Raw genomic sequence first — 8833 nt, forward strand, 5'->3', positions numbered from 1 at the left:
CCGGTGATTTGACGTACATTCGTGTAGTTTAAGTTGCTCTAGTCTTAGGCGATTTACCGTTTTTTTTCCACCATCTTCACAGCATAAAATTGCGAGATTCACGATTCTGATCGCCCGACGTCACACCTGAGCGTGGGCTTTTGACAATAATCAGCAATAAAGAAGTATCTAGGAGTGAAAATGGAAAGTTGGCTGCAAGAAAATTTATCTGGATTACTAGACTTTCCAGTCCCAACTGATTTAACATCGTTAGTAATAAAATACAAGTTTATTCCAGTATTTTTCATCAGTTTTTAGGTTATGACTTAAATTTTTCATATGGTGAAATAATTTTTTTGAAACTTTGACATGTTCCGGCAACTTACACGGCTACTCGTAGCCTCATTACTTAGATTAAGTGTTTTGATAAACAACATTTATATCGTCACTGGATATCGGTAAACCTGCTGGATAATTACAACTTGTTAAATTATCTAACTTTCAGGTATATCTTACAAATGCAAAATGCAAGAGACTTGGACGAGTACCTCAAAACTTTGCTCAACTACGATAACCCAAGGCACAGGCAGTTTGTTTCGGAATTGAAAAAACGTCAAGGTAGGTTCCACAAAATATGAAAATCCATTAACTTAAAGCGTTTATAAATTTTTGTAATTACTGCTGCTGCAGTATAGATGTATTGATTTTTGTTTAATAGTAATAATAAAGATGATAATATTTTCCTCTAGCTGCGAATAACGATCTTATGGGATATAAGAAATCGAGCATATTAGAAACTTCAATCAATCAAAAGCAAAATGAGAAGAAGAAAGGAAAATCAAAAGGGTCGAATCAACAGACACAGGTTTGTTTTCAAACTTGAAAATCTATTCTTAGCTCAAGCGATTCAACTGATGAACTTATCTCACTGAAACATGCAATAATTTTGCTTGTCAGAAGCAAAAACCCTCTCATCCATTAAATATACTATAATAAAATTCCTCCTACAATTATGCATGACGACATTGTTTAGATGCAGGAGAATATCAAGCCAGAAAGGGTTGAGAAGAAAAAAACAAAATTCGTCAATCTCTATTCACAAGAAGGTCGAGATAGAGAAACGATAATGTTAAAAGGTAATCGTCGTAACTCAACTGAATGACAACGTAAAAAGCAAAACTAATTTTTTTAGTGATTGAGATATTCTTTTTCACGACAGGTAGACACAAGTGTAATTGCGAGGCTAAAAAACACAGCTTAATAAATAACTGCATCAGTTGCGGAAGAATAGTCTGCATCCAAGAAGGGGCGGGACCCTGTTTCTGTTGTGGAGATCTTGTCTGCTCGCCTGAACAGCAAGCACTTATTTCAAGTAATAGCAGACAGGCTGATAATCTTTACAACAAACTGATGGATCGGAAACCACCCAAGGATGTTGAGGAATCCCTTAAACACAGAAACAAACTACTTGAATATGATCGTAACAGGTGGGTACGTCCAATTGTGTGAGAAGATATTACAAAAAAGAACCGTGTTCACATATTTTTAATAAATTCAATTATTCTCACCTCTACAGTGCGCGGAGAACAGAAGTCATTGACGATGAATGTGACTACTACCAGACAAATAGTGTGTGGCTTTCAAATTCTGAACGAGAAAAATTGGAGAAATACGAAAGTGATGTAAGGGCTAAAAAGTATGGGTCACGTTTGAATAGAAAAGTCACTCTTGACTTTGCTGGTAGAGAAGTAATCGATGATGCTGCCTTTATAGATGAAGCGAATGATCAAGTCTTGCGCAGTATCACTGAATTTAGGCCTGGTAGTACTACTATGTCTAGTAACGCATGTCCAACCATAGAATTCAATCAACCATCGGTAAGCGTGATTCTTAGCTTCAAAGATTCCAGGTTTATTTTAAAGAATATAAAAATGATTGGAACGTATCATAATTTATCGCCTCAAATTTCTGAAGTATTTTTCTCATGTTCCAGTATGTAGATGTTGGAATATTGGATTCAAAGAGATCAAAGAACCTAAATTCTACTTCATTTGGCCACAATCGAATTCAGGACAAGGAGTTTTTGGAAATGGTCGACGAAGGCTTATGTCTGAGCATGCATCAACCTTACGCGTCTCTTCTTGTCTCTGGAATCAAGACGTGTGTTTATTTTCTTTGGGTATTATAAGGAAAAAATAAAATTCCACTGTGTTATAATATATTTGGGTTTCAGTCACGAAGGCAGAACATGGTATTCAGCACATAGAGGCAGATTGTGGATAGCAGCAGCTTCGAAAGTCCCGTCGACAGAAGAAATTACAACGCTAGAGAATAGATATCGCGTTTTAAAAAATGGTCGGTTACTGTTCAGTTTTATCTAAAATCAATCTTTGCAATTACACGATAGTTCGAACTACAATGTTTGAATTATTTGTTTCAGAAAACATCAAGTTTCCCACAAATTATCCAACTGGATGCTTACTAGGCTGTGTCACAGTAGTCGATGTTCTCTCTGAAGAGGATTACCGTAAACAATATCCCGACGGTGATAGCGAGAGTCCGTATATATTCATATGTGAAGACTGTCACGAATTGCCAATAAGATTTCCCATGCAAGGCAAACACAAAATATGTAAGTATTATAGTGTCTTTGAAAAAAAACCTAGCAATGCTTGCATTACATTTGCCCCTCATTCTATTCTACAACGATTCCTTATTGCTTATTTTATATTTATGTCATCTAAGACTGAATCATTTAGTTTTTGGACTCGGGACAATTGTCGCAAAGAACTTCCAATCACCCTATTGTTTTTTACTTGTAATATTGCCCACAGACAAATTGGATAGCAAAATACACCAGGCCGCAGTTAAGTCTTTGCAGAGGAAAATGAAGCTTCAAGCTGGAACCTAATTTTCAAATAGCTACTGTAAAACGCTCAAAACTATTGAGATAGCTAAGGAAAAATAATGGGCGTTGTATTTAATATTCCCTACGAGCTTACTTGAGGACATCCCACCAATGCTTAATGTCAAGGTACTTCTCATGATTTTAATCACGAGTTTAACAGATATTAAAGAAATTCATTAATGATATCATTTGTTCCAAAGGGTTGTAAGAACTTATACTATATAGGTGATCACACTTATTAAAAATAATTAAACAAATAAAAATAAAAACAGTGTGCTTACTGAATATCTGATATTATTAAAATTCCAATAAGTTTTGAAGACTTGGTTAGTAAAAATACATATTTTATTATTGTACAAGTCCTATTATTACAACATATGTTTCATAACTCACAAATATTCGTTACACTATTTAATGCAAATGCAGAAAATCGCCTAAAAAGATTTAACGAATTCATAATCGATATAAATCTTGTGATAAATTTTAAATATTTTTTTGTTAACATTGAACGTATAGCCTTAGCTAAAGTATACATACGTATCGTCACATAAAATTTGAAACCTTTGCAACAGATCAGTTAGTTCCATTCTCATTGACTTCAATCTACTATTAAGATCCGTACATTTTTAAATAATTTTGTGCTTAGTGGACTACTTTTAGTCGAAAGGATTAAATTTAAATTCGTCAAGCAATCTATTTGCCTATACAATATTTTGAAATCGCAGACTCTAGTGTCGTTTTCAGTTTTATTTTTCAAAAATCTTGCTTTGGATTGCTTAATATCCACATTTGGTTAAATTTTCTTATGAATTATATGACTATGTTTTGAAATGAAGTTTATAAATACAACATATATGCGCCAAAAATATGATTATTAGTTAATAAATATAATAAATAATGCAGTGTGCATATGGTGATTACATACAAATATAATGAAAATACATATTCGATTGAAATGGAATTGAAAGGTCTCATCAACTTAATCCTAAAAACTGATTTAAACTATAATCATACGTTAATACGAATAGTTAATAAAAGCCTACGGAAATAATTTTCAAGTAAACAGGTAAAAAATAATGATCTTGTTAAATAAGATTTGATAAACCTTCTCTTACGATAGAATTTTTTTTTTTTGTTTTTACCAGATCGCCCAAACATGACAGTTGAAAATTAAACGAGGAAATACATTGCTTACTTTCGGACTATTTTGGCACCCGTAAAAAAATTCCAGAAAAAAACAAACAAGTCCTTAATCTTATCGTTTTGCACTTTGTCCCGGTATCTATATCGAAGATTGTAGCGAGTCTAAGAAATTATTTCAGATTTCTGATTTTTGACTACAACTTGTACACAACTAATTATGTTGCAATTGATACTTGGCCCAAAGTGATCCTGCAAACATCGACTAGCCTATATATTATCTATAAATTTGTCCTCTCGGAGGATGCTATATAATAATCTTATATTCTCTTATATATATGTTGGAGAATCTTTTAAACTAGCTCCACACGCATCACAGTTAGAAACATTTTTCTCATTTACTAGAGTACATTGCGGGCATTCTTTGCCTCCACTGGCAAGTGGCTTATCTTCGTTACCCTTTCGCTTTGACTTTCCGCACATCTCACAAATGTCCTTGCCAAAGGTGTTCAAATAAGTGCACGTAGAACACTGCCACTTGGTCTCTTTCTGATTTTCAATATCCTGCTGGTTTATGTCAAGGTTTCGCATAGAATCGCTTACCTTCACAACGCAATCGATTTCGGTGGACCGTTTTTTGTGCTGATTGGGCAATGTTTGGCTATACATTTTATCCCTGTCAGTAGAGTTGTATCGTTCTTGATATGTTCGGTCTCTGAGCTCCTTGTTCAAGTCGTCAAACGAGGATTTTTTTTTAGGTAGAAATGATACTTCTTCATTTCCGGCTCTGCCGTTAGTAGTCAATCTGTCGAGTCCCTCAAAATTCGAGCGAACCTTTCGTTTATCCAAATGATTCAGAGCATATTTCTCCTCCTGATAATTCGACGAGTCTTTGAACGGCTTCTGCCGAATCCTATATAAATCTGATTCTCGCTTATGCAAAACATCTTCCCTGTCTCCCAGATCCTTCGAATAGCCAAGACTTTCTAAATTTCTATAGACAAAATCCCAGCTACTGAACGAATCTTTTTCAGTACCTCCGACGGGTGATTTCAATGTTTTCTTCTCGACTTTAGCATATTCGTAATTATTCCCATCCCCAATTTGCCCTTGGCCTGAATCTGCCTCATCGAAATCAGGCGTATAATGTGGAATCGTGTTTGCTATTTTTCTGTTATCCTTCTTCTGGTAATTGATAACTGGCGTCGGTGGATCCAGCTCTATCAATTGGCCTGTCGGTACCCCGGCAGGATGGTTGGGTATAGGCGAGCAATATTCGTTCGCGTTAATACCGCCGAAATACTTGCTGTCAGCTTTATGATGCCCGTAAATATTGAATCTGTTACCAGAGTTATAATCGATCGGTTGAAAATACTGTAAGTTCATCTGCGGCACATTATTATCCTCCAAATATTTGTATCCAGTCTGATAAGGAGCTGTATAAGTATTGTAATTATTTACAGGAAAATTGTAAGGAGTGGCAGCTATCAAATCGATGGTATTTGACGGTATCTGCCTGTAGTCCCTGTAATTTGCAGTCTTTACACGATTGTGGTGCATTTTCTCAAGAAACCTGTAATTCAATGCACGTATTGCTTGCTCAGGTGTCCCGACATGGTTTTCTCTAAATTCCAACACTTCGAGCCATGAAATGGTAAAATTTTGAGATACACTCTCCCAGATCTGTTTTAGTATCTGCAAATAAAAGTAATTGATTTATATTTAGGTAAACTGAAATGTCAACACATTGATAAGAAATTGAATTATTATTCCAGACAGATATTTAAATAAAATGTTCTGAGGAGGGCCCCCACCAGGGCCGAAACGTTAACACGATAAAAAAGTGTTTTGAGTTGTGACCTTCATATCCAAGAATAACATTAATCAACAAATATCCAAGGTCAAGATAAATCGTCTTCATTATTCCATTTCACTTTTGTACAATTGACAATTGGTATTACCTGGCACTCAACAAAGGCCACAATTGCGTCTCGACTAACATTGGAGACTTTGTCTGGATCAATTGGACCTTCCAGAATCAATTCCCCCAGAGCTGTGTGTCTATAACCCATCAACTCGAACATGAGTTCCGCTCCAATCAGATTAACATCAACCTCGTGTTTGTAATATCCACTGTAAGTCTGAGAAAATAAATTTCTACTTTCCATTAAAAGTGCACAAAAACGCTGTGCAAGTTAATTCAGACTCAGACTTCAAATTTCGCTCCTGCAGTTTGAAACTGACCTTTAAATTCTTATACTCCTTTCTCCAAGGTTGAGCAAGCAAGTTAGCAGCATACAAGGCAATCGCATTCCAAGCATTGCAGGCCCTGTACCCACTAAAATCTTGCACGGTTGCAGCAGATCTGTTTAATATATCAGCTGTCTCTTGAAATTCGTATTTGTTGTCGTTCGGTACAAGGCATAAAAATTCTTTGATGAAACCTGGTAAAAGAATAGCGTTATAATGGGTTGACATTTGTTTGAAAAGTTTTGAAATAATCGGGGAATATTCTGAGTGTTACAGATGAAAAACGGCTATTTCATAGATTTTAAATGAAAAAAAATCTAGTTTGCAGAATGGATGAGAGATGATGCATGATTCTGTAAATAGTCCATCTGAATTCCAGGTTGTAAATCAAATTCCCTAGATTTTCCCAGCTCTCTTGGTTTGTAACAAGTATGTACTCCCTATATTAAACTATTCCCGTTTAGTTGAATTCAGCATTGAACTGTCTGCTATACCTTCAAGCTTTTGCCGCTGCTGCAACTTTAAGGGGCTATCGTCTGTTTGCAGGTAAACAAGATGGCTTTGTTCAAGCTTGATGCTGATATCCTGCAACCGATCTCGACATCTTCGAGTCAAATCTTCAGCCATTTTTATATGCTGTAACAAATTAATTAGATGGTTATTATTATACAACAAATCCATAAGCCTTATTGCAATATTCTCATACTCAAGGCTTCGCACACTGTTTCATACTGCTCGATGATTACGATCATGTTTATCAAATATGACACACCTGACAAAAGGATTCTGTAACATGTTCCACATACTTTATCGATAAAAAAAAAGACAAGTCTTTCAGATTCTCAGGCCAACTTATGTTGATATATATGAGTACCCATAATTCGTGAACATTTTGTGAAGGTGTAAGAAAAGTTTTGATTAATTTTGTCAGATTGGGGTTCGGGAACTTTGCATGACAGCGGTGGGTGCGAAAACTATACTTAGTTCGCATTGAAAGTATGTGGGCATCAGAATATTGCAAGCAATTTCGGTGTCCGTACCTTTTACTTGAATTACGAATCGACGATTTGGAGATATCAGCTAAAATTACTTGAGGGTTATGTCGGTTTATACGGTGTAGAAACGGGGAGCAGCTGCATAAGTTTTTATCGAAATCAAGTGCGATTAGAGACACATCGAAAAGACTTGGGGACATCTCGTTGTCGGATAGATAATCTATAAATTAATCAAACCTGATAACAGCCCCGGGATCTCGAAGAAAAGCCCGATTCAAACTGCCGAAGGCTCCAACCTATAAATAAATGCTATATTTAGATGCCATGCCACCTTAATTGCTGCAGCTACCGAGCATAACGGCGTTTTCAGTAATTAATTAGTTGACATTATACGTTGGAGGCATTTTCGATGCCTGATATCCGGCAAAGGTACGCATCAGACTTTTTGCGTATTTATTTATTTTATTTCTTTATGGTTATGTTTTTAACTTTCGACTTCTTCCCCACCAGAAATTCAGGCTTGTGGCAGTCATAAACTCATGATTGCGAAGGCGTGAAAGGGACTCCGCTCTGCAGCAATTGACAGCTGTTTTTGCGCGTCCGACAAGCTGCGCGGTCCGCGATTTTTTTTAAATCCCAGTGTCTAACTATAATTATAGTCATTCCGAGGAATTCCATCGTCTGGTGGCATCAAATGGCAACTTTTTATACCGTCTGGAAGGGTACGAATGCGAAAAAACACTGCTGATTCTTTTGATGGTAACTGCGTTGACTGAGGATATATTTTTCGGTCAACGGTAACTGTGATGTGTACAGCAAACGCCTGCGCTATATGCAACAAAAATTCATGTAAGTATCGCCGTAAGACTAGCGCATGGAGTAACCTGCTTGTTTTTATCTTGTCCCAAACGCAAGATTTTATTGTTAGACATTATTAACACGCATGGAGTTTATTTATGATTATTAAAACTCTTTCTTGCAGAAACCAGCACTGTTCTGATATTACCAGCGATAACGATTATTTCTTTCCATTGAAAAACTTTTAATTACACAAACTTTTCATCGGGTAAACCATATTGTCCGGATGAATATAAATATTTTCAATGGGCAGGAATTTTCCTCTACAAAATCTGTAGTAAAATCTTATTCATGGTTTGTTCTTATTCAATTTTCGTAGCTTAGGATTCAAATATGTTTAAGTAATGCCAGCATTATTATTCGGCAAAAAAAAAACTACACAAATTCAGCTTCGGTGAAGAATAAATAACTAAATTCGTGGAAAAAAAAATCTGGAATTCTTTAAAATCACATTACATAGAGTGCCGCAAAGATTTACAAGAAATTTATACGGTCAGAATATGTATAAGAAAAATAAAAAAATATAAACTCTTGAACGCCCTATTGTGGACTAAGAACTGATTCGGCCTATTTATGATCACATTATTTGAGCAGTATATCTACGAAAACATACTGATCGCCCCATCGTTAATGTGTCGCCCTTTCACCGAAATGAATAAGTGTGATTAGATCCTCTTGTAACGCGACAGGTAGTAACTAGACA

At 35.8% G+C, this 8833-nt stretch overlaps 2 protein-coding genes across 6 annotated transcripts; one reads left to right on the forward strand and one right to left on the reverse strand.

Annotated features, from left to right (window-relative positions):
* The first annotated feature begins 104 nt into the window (after positions 1-104).
* LOC107224636 (activating signal cointegrator 1) lies at positions 105-3738 on the forward strand. Its single transcript, XM_015664774.2, has 10 exons — positions 105-248; positions 485-597; positions 729-844; positions 1013-1115; positions 1199-1466; positions 1556-1856; positions 1973-2139; positions 2213-2334; positions 2420-2611; positions 2814-3738. The coding sequence occupies exons 1-10, from the start codon at positions 181-183 to the stop codon at positions 2888-2890; spliced, it is 1527 nt and encodes a 508-aa protein (XP_015520260.1). The 5' UTR covers positions 105-180; the 3' UTR covers positions 2891-3738.
* LOC107224641 lies at positions 3215-7838 on the reverse strand. 5 transcript variants are annotated; one of them, XM_046736371.1, is made up of 7 exons: positions 7666-7838; positions 7510-7568; positions 7318-7410; positions 6772-6913; positions 6272-6471; positions 5989-6168; positions 3215-5722 (listed from the first exon to the last, which is right to left on the reverse strand). In XM_046736371.1, exons 4-7 carry the CDS (start codon positions 6902-6904, stop codon positions 4358-4360), a joined length of 1878 nt encoding a protein of 625 aa, XP_046592327.1. In that variant the 5' UTR covers positions 6905-6913; positions 7318-7410; positions 7510-7568; positions 7666-7838; the 3' UTR covers positions 3215-4357. The 5 variants fall into 5 exon arrangements, with proteins under 5 accessions (XP_046592327.1, XP_015520266.1, XP_046592328.1 ...); XM_015664780.2 differs by lacking the exon at positions 7318-7410 and having other exon boundaries at positions 7666-7837; XM_046736372.1 differs by lacking the exon at positions 7318-7410 and having other exon boundaries at positions 7780-7826.
* Between the last annotated feature and the right edge of the window lie 995 nt (positions 7839-8833).

Source organism: Neodiprion lecontei, chromosome 1, assembly GCF_021901455.1.
Source record: "Neodiprion lecontei isolate iyNeoLeco1 chromosome 1, iyNeoLeco1.1, whole genome shotgun sequence".
NCBI classification, from domain to species: Eukaryota; Metazoa; Arthropoda; class Insecta; order Hymenoptera; family Diprionidae; genus Neodiprion; species Neodiprion lecontei.

Excerpts from the sequence above, each read along its gene's own strand:
- LOC107224641 (XM_046736371.1), bottom strand. The coding sequence starts at position 6,904 with ATGGCTGAAGATTTGACTCGAAGATGTCGAGATCGGTTGCAGGATATC. Across the intron at positions 6,169-6,271 it reads AGGAGTATAAGAATTTAAAG|ACTTACAGTGGATATTACAA; the intron begins GTCAGTTTCAAA and ends TTATTTTCTCAG. Across the intron at positions 5,723-5,988 it reads TGGCCTTTGTTGAGTGCCAG|ATACTAAAACAGATCTGGGA; the intron begins GTAATACCAATT and ends TTTTATTTGCAG.
- LOC107224636 (XM_015664774.2), top strand. The coding sequence starts at position 181 with ATGGAAAGTTGGCTGCAAGAAAATTTATCTGGATTACTAGACTTTCCA. Across the intron at positions 249-484 it reads GTCCCAACTGATTTAACATC|GTATATCTTACAAATGCAAA; the intron begins GTTAGTAATAAA and ends TCTAACTTTCAG. Across the intron at positions 1,467-1,555 it reads CTTGAATATGATCGTAACAG|TGCGCGGAGAACAGAAGTCA; the intron begins GTGGGTACGTCC and ends TCACCTCTACAG.